The sequence below is a fragment of the Vigna angularis genome, chromosome 1, assembly GCF_016808095.1.
Source record: "Vigna angularis cultivar LongXiaoDou No.4 chromosome 1, ASM1680809v1, whole genome shotgun sequence".
In the NCBI taxonomy this organism is placed as follows: Eukaryota; Viridiplantae; Streptophyta; class Magnoliopsida; order Fabales; family Fabaceae; genus Vigna; species Vigna angularis.
Genome location: NC_068970.1, coordinates 42,188,408 through 42,206,818, shown reverse-complemented (window position 1 = coordinate 42,206,818; position 18,411 = coordinate 42,188,408). Strand labels below are relative to the sequence as shown.

Genomic DNA, 18,411 nt, shown 5'->3' with positions numbered 1-18,411 from the left:
TTTCTAAGCTTGTTCTTTTGAGTGAATATGCTGAACGGGTGGAGGATTTGCTCAGCAGATTGCCCTTATCAATTAAGTATTTTTTTTTATATATTTTGGCAAAAATAAACTTAATAATTGAGAGAAAAAAAAAGATTACTTATCACCTAAGACATGAGTAATGTGATTCTCTTCTTTCATGTTTTCTTGCTTCTCTATTGGACGATTAATTATAATATATATTTTTAATAAATAAGTTTGGACGATTTCATAATAAAGAAACTTAGATTTAATTGAATTGTGTTTTTAATATCTCTATTGGAAGAAATAGAAAAAAGTTGCGAAACTCTAACCTTGTAAATAATTTTGTAAAAGTAATTATATTCCTTTAGGTCCATATTTTTGGTATAATGGTGAGGCCATGTATTTCCTTGTCATTTAAACATGAGGTGTTAAAGTGATAATTAGTTAAGTTATCTGTCTTCAGTCCAATGATCATAAGAAATACTCTTTAATAGCCAAAGATAGAATCGTTGTCGTCAAACGGTGAAGACGTATATTTTTATTCCTCTAACAAACACCAATTATATATGCGTCTCGTGAATTGATTCCATCTAATGCTTTATGATTGTGATTATATAATGGACCAACTGAAGTCTTTAAAAGATTTCAAAACATACTATCCAGGTACCTTTTTGTCATCTTCCTCTTATAACATATATATATATATATATTCATAATCTTTGCTTTTATTTTATGTAACTAATTTTAAATATTATATTATTGCACTATCATAATAATATTATGCAGATATTATGAATAAAATAAGATTCTCAAAGCTCTATTTAAAAGGATGAGATGAATGAAAATCCATACAAAGCTTTCTTTTCTCCTATACTCAGACCTAACCATGGGCCTTCTTGTTTTCATTGATACCATAGCGCTGTGTTTGGTTGTTTCCTCGGCACTGCTTCAGCGTTTTGAAGAAGCACCTAAACCAGATGGGTCGCTTAGCTTCTTGGTCATTGGAGATTGGGGAAGAAAAGGAGCTTACAACCAATCTCAAGTTGCGTTTCAGGTAATTTAAACGCATTTTCCTCTGCAAACTATTTTTCTTTTCATTGTTAGGGATTGTTTTAGCATCTTTTTTTAATAATAAATTTTAGAACAAAATAAAATAATTAATATGAAAATTCAAAACTAGACAAACTATGAAAAAAAAATCATTTTATATTATTTATTTTTCAATTTTAATATATATTTAAGATAAAAAATAATATAAAATTTAGATTGAGAATACATAATTTTAAACCTCATGATAGTTTTTTCTTCCTTATCCATCTAGCCCACAGATTCCAAATAGAAAAGTCGTGCGCCAATATTCAACCTGATGGACGCCTAGTTTAGTTGTTATTTGGACAGAATCTTCTAGGGGTGTATTATCTCATGAATAATATTTTATTAGTTCCAAGTAGTTTAGTTCTTATTTGAACGGAAAGATCTACATTTGTATTATTTTATTAGCCTGTTTAAAGGGGTTGATTATTAGATGATAATAGGCTAAATTGTTATGTTTCGTACAGTGAATATATCCTGATTCTTAAATTTAAACTTTACATTTAGTAGAAATCCTTGATGTTAGTTAATTATTAAGACTTGGATAGCATTATGACATCTCTTCTATTTTCAACGTCAACTTCGCTCTACTAAAAAATATATTGTGAAACACTAAAAACTTTGTAAGTAAAAAATTATTATAATAAAATATGAAGTTACTATAACATTTTTGTGATTAAAATATCACTCAAATAATGTCATAGTTGGCAATTTACTGAGAATGGTAAATTGTGCTACTTAACAGTGCTACTAAAAATTTGCTATTACACTATAAGAAAAAACAGTGCTACTAAAAGTTTACCACTGAGAAGGGTTAATTTTCGTTGGCAATTTACTTTATCAACCAAAAATGACAACCTAAACTCCATGAGAAAATGATTATAAATAAATTTTATGACGAAAAATATTAGATTCATTGGTAGTCATCATCCTATGTTTCTTAATGTCATAGTGAATGGTTATAAATATGTTGGTAAATGCTATTATTTATAACAAATTATCCATCAATAAAAATACGTAGACAAATTGTATTTTTCGATGAATTATGTTCGGTTAATACAAAATCCTTCGGTACTATTATATTTATTTTAGTGTCAAAGCAATGAGTAGGCACTTTAAGCAAGATAGATATACTACACATGGTATGAGTTTACATGGTAGATATATGTTTGGTAATTTGGAACAAAAATTTATTGTTTAATCAAACGTGTGAAGTTTTGCCCTTGCAATGAGTATTTGATGCTTGAAGTACATTGCTTATAAGCATGCCATTAAGTTGACTTAAGCATTTGAGGTAGGTCTCTTACGTGACATTAAGTCGATTTAAGCATTTAAGGGATGTTGCTTAAGCAAGAGAACATTGTAGTTTAAGCTAACAATTAAAAGGAAACACATGCTGTTAATTAATATTTAAATGAAGCAAACTATTAATAAATACAAAAATTAAACATTGTAGTTCTCGCGAACTTAGTGCCGAGAAAACATGTGGGTGCTCTCCAGAACCTAAAAGCTGAACTAAAGAGAGGAGAGAGAGAGAGAGAGAGAGAGAAAATACACATGTGAGGAGGCTTATTATGTGATCACATTAGACCCCTCCTGAAACCCTAGCTATCCAAAAGTTGGGCCAAATCTGGCCCACAAAAACAAATATAAAGAAACTCTAAAAACTAATCCTAAAAGCTGATGTGGCACTCCTCTTTCCAGCCTAAGAACTAATGCCCTAAGTCTAAAATTACTTCGTAACATGAAAATAATTAATAAACAAAAATTAGATCAAATGAATTTAAATTAACTAAAATATAAAAATAAATGCTCAATAAAACTCAATTAATGAAAATGTATTAACAAAAGACAATTAGCTACGAGTCAACAATTAAGATGGTATAGAAATATAAAAAAAAAAACAGGAAAAAGTAATGGTTCATCAATTATGTAAAAAAAAGTGGAAAAAATAACAACATCATTTGAAGTATAAAAAAAAAGGAAATATAAATTGATTATGAAACCAGTTTTAAATAAGTGAGACAAACCTCACAGATACTTAGAGAATTATTATAAGCAAAAGATAAATGATTAGAAACAATTTGAATTGAAAATAATCATCTCAATTTAAGTCCCTTCACGATCAACTTCATTGATTCTGCTCTTGCATAAGACAATTAGACTAAGAAAAGTTAACATCAAAATTATTGTCCACTAATTTACCAATAGACCATAAATTAAATACAAGTCTAGGGGAGACAAACACATTCCAAAAATAAGGGTTTAGGACACCAATGAGAAACAGATCGCACTTACCAATGTTGTAGACTTCTTGAACAATTTAGAGTGAAGTTTAGGGAAAAACAACATATAAAATGGCAAAGTTTTCTGTCCATAAATTCAGAAAACCATATTCACTAATATTGGTTTAGGACATCAATATTAGTGATAAAAAGAGTATTACCATCAACAATTTGTATTTTTTGAGTATCATTATAAGAATGTTTATGCAAACTTTTATTGGAACATGTCATGTGATTAGATGAACCAGAATCAAGAAACCATCAACGACAAACACTAGATAACTTATCCTAAATACCTAAAGTTAAGAGAACGAAAAAGTACCATTTGTTGAATCATTCTAGGAGGCCAACTAGGTGCATTGGTAGTGGCATGAATACTTGTACATGACATTGTATTTGTCGTGGAAGACATGTGGGACAATTAATAATGATATGACCTTGTTGCTTATAATAATTGCAAAACTTCTTATGAAAATTACGAGTGATATGACTAAATTGTTTGCAAGAAAAACATTGGACTTGTCGCATATCACGACTTTTACTTTTATTGTGGGTAAGTAAATGTTATTCTTCTTTGAGAAGTTCACCAACACATGTATCCAAAGATGGAACAAGACTCCTATTCAGTAAAGCACTTTTGACATCCTCAATCTCGAAACAATGAGAAACAGATCGCACTTAAAAGTGTTGTAGGCTTCTTGAACAATCTAGAGTGAAGTTTAGGGAAAAACAACATATAAAATGGTAAAGTGTTCTGTCCATAAATTCAGAAAACTAGAATAATACTCTTGAATAGAAAAATTACCTTGGGTGTAATTGGTTATCTCTTGTTTGAACTAAAAATGCTTGGTCGTATTGTCTTTCTTATACATGCCCTTCAAAATAATCACATATTTGTTGAGTAGATGTAAAAGAGCACAAATGATTGATCATTTGGGGACAAATAATGCTAAGGATCCAATAAATAATTTGAGCATCTTTTACCTTCCATGTAGTGATTGTAGCTTTCTGCTTGGATGACGATGTTATTCCATCCAATAGTGACCCCATAATCCTTTCCATTTGACATACATCTTGAATTAAAAATCCAAAACAAAATAATTCTTGCTAGTGAATTGAACACAAGGATTGTCTTTCTTTGGGGGTAATCATGGTGACCATTAAAAGAATAAGCAACAATGTTGGAGTGTAAAGCAAGAAGTCGAAAATCACTGACAAAACCATGACTAAGAACCACAAACATGGATCATAAACAAAAAAGATGGACGAGAGCACAGAAGTCACGAAATCATATACAAAGACTACGAAACTAGGAAAGCTTGAAGTAAGAAATAGAAAAAAGGTAGATCGTGCTTAGACTGATACCAACATAACATGAAAAATTCCTTTTACTATTGTTTTCCGCTATAAATAATGTTAGAAATATTTATAATAATTATTCCTTATAATTAAAAAATATTCTATAATATAAAATTAGAAAAAACAAATCAAAATATTTAAGAAAAAAATTATTTTCTAATTTATAAAAATTAATTTATGAATTGTTAGCTTAAGCTTTAAAATTTTATATCAAAATATTTAAGAAAACAAAATCATTGTGAGAACATTTTATTTCTTTATGTCATGTATGACTCTTATTAAGTTAACATATTATGAATAAAAATTTAAAAATAATGGCGATTTTCTCATGTTTGTTCTTGCTCAGTTCAATTATTTACTCCAGAAACTAAGTTGAATTTTAGTTTCTTTTAAATTGATTTCTAGATGGGGGTTATTGGAAAGCAATTGAACATCGATTTTGTGATTTCCACCGGAGACAATTTTTATGACAATGGCTTGACAGGCATAGACGATCCAGCCTTTGACGACTCATTCACCAAAATCTACACTTCTTCTAGCTTGCACAAACAATGGTACAGTGGTAAGAAGAGTTCAATTACTTACACCTAAATTTCAATCAAGACATATAAGGATAGATGATTGAGATAATAAGCTACTTATTAAGAATTTAAAATGAGTTAAAAACCTAATAAAGATACATAATATATAAATAAAAATAATAAATTTATTGTATTAAGATTTTAGATTAAAAATAATATTTTTTTTATTGATTTAAATTTTCTCATTGTCTGTTTTCAAAAAACCTAACACTAAATATATATACTGTCTTGTTTTTTTGTTTAATGTTTTGATTCTTGTAGTTTTGGGCAACCATGACTATAGAGGCGATGTTGAGGCACAGCTGAGTCCTGTCCTCAGAAATTATGACAAGAGATGGCTTTGCTTGAGATCTTTTATTGTCAATGCAGGTGATATGAAACTTATTTACTTAATTTCAAATGGTTTAATTATTTATTTATTCATTATATTCATTCATACATAAAATTGTATTGTAAGTTTTTTTTTTTTCAAATTAACATTTTAACTTATAAGAATTGCCTAAAATATTGACGTACGTGGTTAAATTTATGCATTTTTTGTTTCAGAAGTTGCAGAGTTTTTCTTCGTAGATACCACTCCGTTTGTGGACAAGTACTTCACAGAACCTGGGGACCATGTTTATGATTGGAGAGGAATACACCCTCGCAAAAAATATATTTCCAACCTCCTCAAGGTTTTACCCTCTCATAAATTCTCAATGAAAAGAGCCAAAAATCTTTTTGTATTATTAATTAAATGATAAGAAAAAAATATAAATAAAATGTATAAATTGAACTATTAGATTTTCCATGTTAATTGGTTAATTAGAGTATACTGAACTTGAATAGGACGTGGATTTGGCTTTGCGAGAATCAAATGCAAAGTGGAAAATTGTAGTGGGTCACCATACAATTAGAAGTGCTGGCCAACATGGTAACACAGCTGAACTTGTAAATCAGCTTCTCCCAATTCTCCAGGTAATTTGCTATTTTTATATTTTAAATATAATGATTAGGATAATTGACGACAGATATGTGATTATCAGTAATTATCAGTAAAACTTATTAATAAACATTTTACTGATAGAATTTTATGTTGTTTTGAAAATTTTCTTTCACTGAAATTTTATGTTATGTGTCTATTGTTTTTTCAGGCGAACAACATTGATATGTTCATAAATGGACACGATCACTGCCTACAACACATAAGCAGTATTGAGAGGTTGGTTAATTTGTAGTCATACTGAAGATTAATAATTTGAAGTACATATATTGAATATATATAGATGAATTTCAGTGGAATACAATTTTTTACAAGCGGTGGAGGGTCTAAGGCGTGGAGGGGAGTTGTGAACAAGTGGAAGGAAGAAGAAATGAAGTTGTACTACGATGGTCAAGGATTCATGTCTGTTCAGCTCACTCAAACGGAAATTGACATAGTATTCTATGATGTCTTCGGCCATGTTCTACACAAATGGAACACCTCCAAACAGCTTCACCGACCTTCGTGAACCATTGACTCCAATATCATTGCTCATCTCGTTTGCCTTCATATTCACACTATGCAATTCACTAAAACCCGTTCTATAATATTTCTTTAATGTCCGTACTGTTTCCCAACTTGTGATTACGAAATAACACTAAAATAAATTGAATATTATAGCGGTCAAAAACACTCAAAATTCATTGGTTACTTTTTTTTTATAATTTTTTTACAAATTAAAATTCATTAATGAAGGTGCAATCGACAATATTTATCGAAAAAATTTTATATTTGTCGGTAATATTGAAAAAAAATTGTTAGTAAATATTGTGATTTAATTATTTTTCTTCTTCTTTTTTCTACTTTCACCAACTTTCGTATTCATCATTTATATAACCTTTAGACATTTCTTTAGTAGGCTACCTCTGCCTTTAAGTTTTTGTTTCTTCCCATGCCTTGTACCAACTCTAGGTCCTTAGTTTAAAGGGAAAGTTCGAATTCGTGATCAACCTTCTAAAACTCCATCAACTTAGTAATGACAACAACTCAGTAGAGAAATCTGTCCCTAACAATCCTCCCCAGCTCTTCCAAAATCATGGACGAAGACGTGGATCTTTCCGGCCTTCATGCTCCGGATTGATGATAAATGTTGTTGGGGATCATTGATAGTGAGTTTGCATTCGGAGAACAAAAGGTTCTAGATGAGCTAACAATTGACCTGGGCCTAAGAATGTGCCTAAGAGAAGTTTGGAAAGTTGGAGACTTTGGTGATGAACTAGACATTGTCAGCTTCGATGCAAGAATAAGATTGCTCGAACCTAGAGATGGCGCATTCCTTCTCGTCAAGGAAGACGATACACCCTTGGTGGTTGAGTGCAGCCTAGAAGAGGAACTTGCGAGGAAAACCAAAGACTCCAAAAGTTGAGGCACGATGTGAGGATGAAGGCTTTGGAGATAACGACGAGCTCTATGAAGGATAAGGGCTTGACAGAGACATTAGAGACGATGATGTAATGGAGGAGCACTTTGTAGTTGGAGGGCAAGAAAAAGGGTGTTTTCTTCACTGAGGAAGAATATTTCTTGTCAGGTTAATGCTTGCCTCCTTAGTTTCTTTCTTCGTCGATGGTCCCATATGGTTTAGGCGTGAGGAGATGAAAATGAAAAGGTTTGGCCTCTCATGTAACTCAATAGAGGTTTGTGTGAGAAATTTATTGCTATTTTTATTGACGAATTTACAAACAGACAAGTTGGTTGATAATAAATATTTCAAAATATCGATGAACATTATAGATAAATTTTCATTACATATATATGAAAATGAAAAGATTTAAATATATGACATTCCATAAAAATTTAGATAAAGGATATGAATGAAAAAAGATTGTATTGCACAGGAGAATTACATCATTAGAGTTCACTACATCCAATCCCAATGAAAAATGAAATTAGCTACTCCCAGTCATCTAACACATACAAGTTTGATGAAATTTGATGGAAGAACGACGTCTTTATGCTTTGAAGTAGCCTCGGACAATTTTCTTGAGTTTCTTCGTTTTACCACAACCAAAACTACCTCTATTTCTTTCTTTCTCAACTAAATAACCACTCCTAGAATTACACAATTCGTTGATCGAGGAGGTATGCATTTGTTGGGTGACAACTCAATTGCTTCACTGTTAACTAATTCCACTCACTGAGCGAGTCACTCTACTCGTTGAACGAACCACTATGGCTTAGCGAGAAAATCTTGGCAGATTCTCAATGATGCTTCATTTTCCTGTACAATAACCTAACACAAACTTACCTAACAATTATTACATCTTTCTATGAGGAAAACACATACCTCATGAATAAATACAAATTTGAGAGTATTAATAAGCATGAATAATAAGTATTTTTCACACTTATCAACTAGCTTGCCCAACGACTCCCTCTCCTTTGAATCTATGTCAAACTTGAGTTTTGCTTTTGCACAATAAGAGTGTGCTCGCCTAGCAAGCAAACTTCTAACTCTACCAAATTCGTTTTTGACATTTGTCCACAAGTTTGCATAACACAAACACCAAAATGCTACAATTTGACATTGCCAACAATATCAATAATTCATCTCATGCTTCAAACTAATCAATAACACACCAATTTCATGTTACAATTCCAAATCTAATCCATAAATAACACATTCATCATTTACATTTTACAATTCAAATCCTAAAAACACAATTTAATGATACACATCAATAGGCCCTTTGTTAGACCATCTTCTCATTCCACGAACCAATAACAAAGTAACATACCAATGAAACATATCATTCACTGTTCAATCCACAACCAAATAAAAAATGAAATCAACATCTAATAGCTTTAATTAGCTTCCATCACCTTAAACAACCCCTCTTTCTCACACTGATGCTCTCTAAAGCTTTATACAACATAAGCTCAACTAAACAATCGATCAAGACACCAATTAGAGATCTAAGTATGAAATTAAGATCGTAAAATACTATAGATCCATCAAGACCAACTTTAAATCACATGTGTTTCCCTAAAACTCACATACAACCCAAAGAGGTAAAATGCCTCAAAGAGAGCAGAATGAAAACTTACTATATTCAACATTTTGATATGATGGTTGCATATAACTACTTGTTGGAACAATCGGTACCGGTATTGCGCAGCAAAAATATTAAAACTCAGAGTACAATACAAATTGTTAAAAGCAAAGAGCTTGTTCGGTCAATTTTAAAAAAATGGTTCCTTTAATTTTCTCTTAAAAGTTTTATCAAACAGTTGATGTGCAGAAAATGTAAAGAGTGTAGGGAGTAGAAAAAATCACACAAATGATTTTTATCCTGGTTCGAATCAAAAGATTCTACGTCCAGTCGTTAATCACTATAACAGTCGTTAATCACTATAACAAGTGATTAACTTTTTCACTAAAATCAGTTTAACAATTATAATAAGATGAATAGAAAATTAAGAACAACGAAAACCTTTCGTTCGAAAAACGAACGAAAGAACCTTCCTTCGACAAACGAACCGGAAGAGACAACTCTGCCAACTTGAAGAGAACTTGTCCGACCTTTGACACACAAAGCACGAGCTTCTCCTATTCACAAGACTTGACAAGAGTAAACACTATCACTTGAGAACTTCCTCAAACAAACTGTATTCTCAAATGGCATAGATCTCTTTTCACTCACAGAGAATTTCCCTTAGGCACAAAGCTCTAATACTCTCAAATGAAAAGTTGCTTCCTAAGAGCTGTGGAAAACACTATTTATAACCCAAGGTTCAGAAAATGAAAAGACAACTTCCAATTTCCAAATGTAATCTATTATCATAAGTGATAATCGATTATTTGTGTCCGTTATGGGGTTTTCAAAAAGTGATAATCGATTATCCTGAGTGATAATCGATTATTTGCGCGACTTGGAAAATATTAACTTAGACTGAAATAATCGATTATTCTAAGCAATAATCGATTATTTGCGCGAGCAACTCTTTTCCAAACAGGCTCGTAATAATCGATTATTATACCAAATAATCGATTATCTGCACAAAGACTCTTTAAAACAGGAAAAATTCTAAGAGTTCTTACATTAACAAAGTAATTCCTATACAATTAATTCTACAAGATGCTTTTAAATAAATAAAACAAAAGTCTTCACATTCTTCATCTTGTAGCATCATCAAAACCATAATATCTTCAAGACACCAATGCTCCTCATTGGTAACAATCTCCCCCTTTTTGATGATGATAAAAATATCTTGTTTAAAAGCATTTCTAAATATCTGCACAAAATTCAGACTTACAAACATACAACATGTTAGTAATAACTGCACTAGAGTAGAAGTTTTCTCCCCCTTTTTGATCATAAGCAAAAAGTAAATGAATCTCCCCGTCAAGTGTTGCCCCCCCTCAACAAAAGAATGCAATTCAAATATTATAAAATTGTTGAGTATCAGATGCAATTCAAATATTATAAGGGTAAAAGAGTAATTGATCTAGAACAGAGATAAATAACAAGATATTAAACAAACTCATATATCTCCCCCTCAAATAGGTACCATTTATCACAAGATTATGACATAAGATGTCAATAAAAATTTCTCCCCTTTTTATCATAAGCAAAAAGATCGTTAATAAAAATTCCCTCTCAAATGGTTCTCCCCCTCAACAAAAGAATAGATGCATTTGTTTCAAAACAGAATAAAATTTATATTTTCATAACATGAAAGAGCAAAATACGTCATGAGTTACAAAATGGAAATTCAACTCTAATCAAGAAATGCAATTAAGACTTAGAAAGGAGGGGTTGGAGGATAATCAGGAGGTTGAATATGTCAATCAAAAAATTTCTCCCTCTTTTTTTTTTATCATATTCAAAAGATCATCTAATCTTGATGCTTTCCCTAAATTAATTAAATCAAAAAGAATTTAGGTCCTTTTAATTCATTAAAAATTACTCCCCTTAAAGTAATATTCCCCTTTAAAATCAAAAACAAATTCCAAAAAAAATTTAATTTTTTTTTTTACGTTTTAACTTAAAATAATCGATTATCACTTTAAATAATCGATTATTTGCGAGCCAAATTTGTACGTTAGAGTGAAAATGACCTTGATAATCGATTATCATCCCTTGGTAATCGATTATTTACGTTAATTTTCGAAAAATGAAATTTAGGCCAAGTTTTCAACCTAAGACACATCTAGCATTCCTAAATTATTTTCCAAGCTCTTAAAAATTACCAGCATACCATAAAGCCTTCTTTTCCTTTTGAAAAATTAACCTGCAAGACAAAACAATAGAGTTTTGGTCCCCATACTTTATACCAATCGTAAATTTACGTTTTTCCGCATCAAGTTGAACTTTTACATAATTAATTCTAAATATCTTAGGTAATTAGTCTATTTGCAAATGATATTTATTTATCATTATTTGCATTGGACGGAGGAGTTGCAAAACTTGTTAATAGTCATTTATATTTGATTTTAATTAAAAATATTATTTGGACATTATTTACTGTTAGACTAATTAAGTGCTAAATGGATGAACCTATGTGCTCAATAGTCTTAGGTCCATAGAATAAATAGGTTTTTGTTGACTTTTTGTAAATAGTTTAACACATAATTTGATAAAACTTATACTTTGGGAAATAATTTTTCTGAGTTCTTAGAAACTCTTAATTCTCATATTTGAATTATTAATTTATAGTGGCTGCCCGATTTATTAATCTTTCATGTTTTTCATCTTATATTTATCATTTGTGCCTTCTATTTTTTTTAATCATTCTATAGAAATTGTTAAAAAAAACACTATTGTTCGAAATCCTTGATTAGTTATCAAAATCGTTGATTATATAACTCTTACTTGAGGTACCAAACAAGAAAACAAAATATACAAACCTTCATAAGATTTAATCTCTCCATACACAGGGTTAAATTCTTAAACAATAAATATAAACTAAAATCAAGCACAAATCCATCAACAATTATCCGACAGTACAGTATATAATACATAGAGACAAGGCTGAAGCTAAAAGTCATAACCTATCAACAATTTAAACTTAATGTAGCTTCTCTTTGCAAAATTGCAACACCAATTGAAGAGCAACTAGGGGAATTTAGTCCCATGCTTACGATTCTTAGCAACTAATAAATAATTTAATTCCTTTCAAGTTAGTTCTCAACTTGTAATTTAAAAGTAGAATCAAACTATTTAATTGAAGAAAAAAAAAAGATCCAAAAAAACTCTAGAAGAAATCAATTTAAACCAGTTTTTTTTAACGTTTTAGATAAATTTTCGATTATCATTTTTGAATTTGTTCGGTTTTAAATAACCCATTACAAACCCCACTTGTTGGAGTCTTTTTCTTGTTATATATAATTAGCTAGTTAGATAAGGACACAAAGCTACTTAATAATAAAGTTTTAAAATAGGAAGTTGACCTTTTTGACTCATTATTTGATAATTGCATGCAATAATTATAGTGTTTTCTGTAATTATTTGAACGGGAAACCATAGTTAGAGTGTTTTGTTTTGACTTGTTAGGGAAAGCTTCAAAGCCTCTTTTCATGTTTCTATAAAAGAAACAAGGTTTGATATGAAACATAATTATAACCACAAACGAGTTGTGGATTATTATTTAATTTTTTTCCGTGCATGACTAACTTTCTAGAAGCATATATTTAATAAAAAGAATGCATCAGATAATTCCTTTTTTACACTAAAAGAAAGAAGAAAAAAATGTATAAGAAAATATACGTTAACGTTAGGTATTCAAAGTTTATCTTCTTATCTAGAAATCTAATCTTTAAATGCATTGATTACGAGTGTCATTTTGACTACTAAAAAAACTTTAAGTACATTGCTTATGAGTGTCATTTTAATGGTATGTAATTTAAAGTAACTTACATTTTTCCATGAAAAAAAAAAGAGTTCTGGATAGGTTTGCAAATTTTGGGATTGATAAAATTTAGACTAAGTGGTTTGATAAAGTTTTCATTTTGTACAATTTTCCTTAAGGGGTTTTGTCTTTTCCGTTTTTGAGCATGAGTTTGATTTGGCATATCTTATATTTTTGCTCGTTTTTTCTTTCAATAAATTGTTTCATGGGATGATATGTGATAAACTCTTTGATTTTAGTTTAGAAGAGATGTTATAGTTAAAAGTGATGTACGAGTTTATAAAAGATGTTACAAATAATTCCTTATAGTACACATGAAATCTAATAAATTCAGAAATTAATTAAGACCTAGAAAATTATAATAATTACTAAAATGAGCAAATTGTGTTATAGCTTAATTGATTAGAACATTAGTTTAATAAGCAGAAAGTCTAGATTTCGACTCTTAAGAAGAAGAACTATGTTTCACTGGGCAGAACAAAAGACTAGTTGCGCGAAAAAAGTTACAGAAAGTGGTTGTTGGGCAAGAGCGAAGATTTTTGAAAACAAAAATGCCATTTTAATGATTTTGATGAAAATAGGAAATTTAGTGAATATTTATTAAATTAAGATGATTATAAATGGGAACTTTAAAGATTTAGTGTGTTAAAACGACTGAATAAATCAAATTTGACCATGAAACTCGAAGGTTATGTTTAATGATTATTTTGAGTTTTGGCCTTCCATCCTAAAAATATCTCGTGATTGATGGATAAATGTATAGATGAGCTAAGGTACGGGGAAAGCTCTAGAAATCAAAAACATATTAGTGGTTTAGAAAGGAGAAACGTGAGATTTTGAAGAAGGACGTGACAGGATGCAAAGTAAAGGTTAAAGGCAACGTTGTGTAATGAGAGTGAATATAGATGAGACAATATGGATAAAATTCCGAAAAAAAAAATATAAACTAGAAATAAGACACAAATAAGTAAAGTATTCAAAATAAAGTCTTAAGAATTAAAACAAACTAAAAATGCAAATGATGTTAATATTTTTAGCTTTTTATGTTTAATAAGTGAAGGAACAAAGAATTCAAAGAAAATCTTCACTCAACACAAATTTAAGCGAGAAAAGTTATATAAGTGTGAAAGTTCACTCCAAAAATAAATTCAATTTTTAATTTATTTTTATTTGTATTTTAATTGATTATGTAATCGATTAGGTAATATAATACTTATTTTAAATTTTTTCTCCATCTTTTGGTTTTTTCTTATCTTTTTCTAAATTTTCTTAAGGGATTTGTCTTTTTCTTTGTATCAATTTCAGAAACAACAACAACTAACGTATGATATTTGATTTGAACTTTAAAGGAAGAGAAGTAACACAAAATATAAAGAAAGAGAATCCTAAAGAATCAAGTAATGTTTAAAAACATCAAAGACACAATAGAAACCTAATTTTAAAGGACTTGTTATGAAACTAAGAACAAACATGGATTTAAAAGAAGTAACACAAAAAACTCAACAATACTCAAATATTTTGTAGATTTTAGATTTTAATGATGTAAAACAAAAATAAAAGGGTTAAACCAAAAAGTAATGACAATTCAGACTAAATATGACATTGGAAAAAACATTAAGATCATAAAGTTTTTTTAAAAAAGACACAAAACACAAAGAACTGCACAATGCCTAAAGAAAAGACTTATTTACATAGTTATAAAGCTTAAGAGAAGGTAATATAAGTTAATAAACTATTATCCATTATAGTGGAGTTCTTTGAAATCCTTCTTCATCTTCCATTCTCCTAGTCATGGATCTAATCAAAGGTCCAATGTGACTTCTTCTAAATGGTCCTTCATCATGTTGTGTGATGTCTTGGAAGGTATCAGACACTATTTCATATGTGTGAATGGACTGAGATGATGGATGAATTGAAATTGGGTTTATGCACATGTGTTTCTAAAACAATTGTATCTTTGTAGAGCTATGATTTCCTTAACTTTGGTATATATGAAACAAAGAATGTGACCATGGTGATCATACTTTATTAGACAAACATTAGGTGTAGAATTCCCATTAAGTGTACAATCCTAATTAATAGGACTGTTTAGCAATGTGACATTAATCTTGTATGACTTTTAATTGTTTAACAACATAGACTAGCCATGTTAATAGTGAATATACGAGAATTTCTTGCACCTAAAAAAAGGGTACATGAACCTGCTAGCCTCACATGAGACGAAATAATGGAAGATAAATAATACAACACATTGATTTTGATGTGTAAGCAACCAAATGAATTCATTAATTGTTTGTGTTGTGGTTTGGTGGTAGGGTTGAGTTCACAGATTGGAATGCGTGTTTGGTTATTTCTTAGCTCCATTTAAAAGTATATGTGTTTATCTACAAGAACAACAATGGATCAAAGTTGGATAAATCTTTTACATACAACAAATGAGTATGAGAGTGGACTAAATCAATTTCTTGAATTTAGTGTTTCAGACAATAAAGGAAGATTTTATTAGTTGTGTGTTAATTGTTTGAATTAGCGAAAACTACCATTATTCGAGAGCACGTTCTTTGTGACGGATTCCTAAAGAGCCATGCAAAGTGAACATGACATGGTGAATTAATAAACATGTCAAGTGTAGATAAGTCTTAGGTAGAAGTAGAAGAAGTTGATTTAGAGATGAGTGATCGGTTAGAGAACATAATAAGTGATATTCCTTCCAACATGCTCATGATGACAACTTGTGTAGTGACACAAAAAAAATCTTTGTATCCAAAATGCACTAAGTATACTTGATTGTCAATGACATTAAAATTGTTTAATGTGATGGAAAAAAATAGGCGCACTGATAAAAGCTTCACAAAATTCTTGATTTGTTGAATGCCATGCTTCCAAAAGGTAACACATTGCCAACATGTGATTATGATGTGAAGAATATATTGTATCCCATGGGTATGGAGTATCAAAAGGTTCATGCATGCCTAAACGATTATGTCTTGTATAAGAGCAAGTTTGCCAAGTTATATTAATGTCCACAATATGGGGTATCACGATACAAACAAAAAGAGGGTAAGTTTGATTATGATAGTAAGGGTCCTTCTGCAAAAGTCTTATGGTATCTTCCTCTTGTTCCATTGTTGAAAATCTTATTTAGTAACGCAAATAATGCAAAATTCATGAGATGACATGTGGATGGACGTATAAAAAATGGGAATTTGAAGATGTTATGAGAGGAAGGTGTTGATATGTTCCATGGGTACACTAGTGATTCCTTCAAGTTGCATACAATATTATTTTTTACAATCAACAACTTTCCAACATATGATAATATAGGTGACTATAACACTAAGGGTCACTAAACATGCCCTATCTTTGAAAAAGGCACATGACACTATAGACTACAACATGGAAAACAATATACCTTGGACATAGAAGACTTCTTAGTACAAACCATTCATATCATAAATTAAAGAAGACATTTATTAGGTGTCAAGAAAATGAATTAGCTCCAATGGATTTAAGAAAAAACCATAACATATCCCTAACCTTTCCCTAACTCTCTTTTCGTACAAAATAAACCTCCATTTCCTTACTTTCAAACCAAGTGTATGTTTGCCCTTGAATAGTAATTTCTCAATAAAATCACAATGATTTTAAGTATTGAATTGGACATTTGTATCAATCACTGTATGAAAATGCTACATTTGGTAATTTATGTTTCATTAAGTCCATGCACTCACTTGTGACGTATGAAAGATTTCTTCTGGGTCTACTTTCCTTTGCTTAAAAATTACTCTGTTTCTATGCTTCCAAATTTGCAAATAATTGCCAACCACATTCCTTTCCAAATTTGATTTTGTTTTCCAATTATTTGCATAAGATGAAAGTGTTGGATATTGAGACATGGTTTGTTATGATGCACTGTATTCACACCAACCCACTGATCACACATCTTCCACACTATTTTTGGTTATTTTACAATCAAAGAAGAGATATTTGACACTCTCCTCACTTTATGCACACAACTCGTATAAGGTATTACCTAAATGTGTACCTTTTCTTACTAGCTTTGTCTTAATTGTCACCTTATCTTTTGTTTCGACTGGATCGGTGGGGACCCTGTAAAAACACACAAACTTACTGTTGAAGGCGGACGGGCGGACGGTGAATATGCATGGACCGGGCGGACTGCAATGGCGGGCGGCACAAAGATGGACAGTCGCTGCTCCACGCTCCAAACCTGGCGGACGTCCTCCTATTCCAAACGCTCGCTCTCTGCTCCAAGCCGGGGGGCCGGTTACTTGCTAAAAGCACTCCGACGCTCAAGTCAGTAATATGACAGAGCATTCTATAATGCATGCATGTGTTGCCTTCTAAGCAATCTGTCCAGAAATCATACCTGAGACCTTTATTTATACTTATTGTAATGGGCTTTTACCTTTTGGGGGCCTGGAAACGGCCCAATAATACCTTAATCTTCATTAAGGACATTAATGTGCCATTTAGCTTTTAACAATGTTATCCACTGAGTGCAGATCGTTTGGGAAGACGTTCAGTCTATGGATGATTGGACGCTCGGTCCTAATTGGTGGGCGGACGTCCAATCTTGGGTGGACGTCCGGCTCCCGAATGGGTGGGTGCTCGTTAGATACCTTGGGCGAACGTCCGTGGACGGATGTCCGGTTCCTAAGGACGCTCGGTCAAGATTCTTGGCGGACGTTCGGTTCCTAAGGACGCTCGGTCCACATTCTCGGCGGACGTTCGGTTCCTAAGGACGCTCGGTCCAGATTCTTGGCGGACGTTCGGTTCTGGAATGTTTGGACGCTCGGTCCGGAATATTGGGCGGACGTGCAACCTTTGGCGGTCGTCCGGTTTTGAGCGGGCGGCATTATATCAAACGTTCGCTCGGTCTATGCTGGGAGGGCCTGTCAGTACATAAGCCCCCGAAGCCCGAGCATATTTTTATTGTGCGAAGGGGTTGTCCACGCCTGGATGGGCGACATTTGGAAAAAACCGCTGGATCCATGAAAACTCGGATAATTGTTCTTTTGGACGTTTGGTCTTTGGTACTTGACACTGGTGGACGCTCGTCATCTTGGACGGACATGCCATCTTGGGTGGCCGTTCAAATGGCTGGACGCTCGTCCTGATTGCCATCTTTGGGCGGACGTCCCATCTTTTGGAGGACGTTGTCTTGGTTGGCTGGACGCTCGCCATATTGGACGGACGT

General features: G+C 31.6%; 1 protein-coding gene across 2 annotated transcripts; it reads left to right on the top strand.

The window, feature by feature from the left end:
- Positions 1-857: 857 nt before the first annotated feature.
- Positions 858-6,992, top strand: LOC108347881 (purple acid phosphatase 8). Of its 2 annotated transcripts, none has more exons than XM_017587336.2 (7): positions 858-1,057; positions 5,145-5,301; positions 5,582-5,689; positions 5,870-5,994; positions 6,149-6,277; positions 6,454-6,521; positions 6,597-6,992. In XM_017587336.2, the coding sequence occupies exons 1-7, from the start codon at positions 890-892 to the stop codon at positions 6,808-6,810; spliced, it is 969 nt and encodes a 322-aa protein (XP_017442825.1). In that variant the 5' UTR covers positions 858-889; the 3' UTR covers positions 6,811-6,992. The 2 variants fall into 2 exon arrangements, with proteins under 2 accessions (XP_017442825.1, XP_017442824.1); XM_017587335.2 differs by having other exon boundaries at positions 5,867-5,994.
- Positions 6,993-18,411: the final 11,419 nt, after the last annotated feature.

Excerpts from the sequence above, each read along its gene's own strand:
- LOC108347881 (XM_017587335.2), top strand. The coding sequence starts at position 890 with ATGGGCCTTCTTGTTTTCATTGATACCATAGCGCTGTGTTTGGTTGTT. Across the intron at positions 5,302-5,581 it reads GCACAAACAATGGTACAGTG|TTTTGGGCAACCATGACTAT; the intron begins GTAAGAAGAGTT and ends TGATTCTTGTAG. Across the intron at positions 5,690-5,866 it reads ATCTTTTATTGTCAATGCAG|AAGTTGCAGAGTTTTTCTTC; the intron begins GTGATATGAAAC and ends TTTTTGTTTCAG.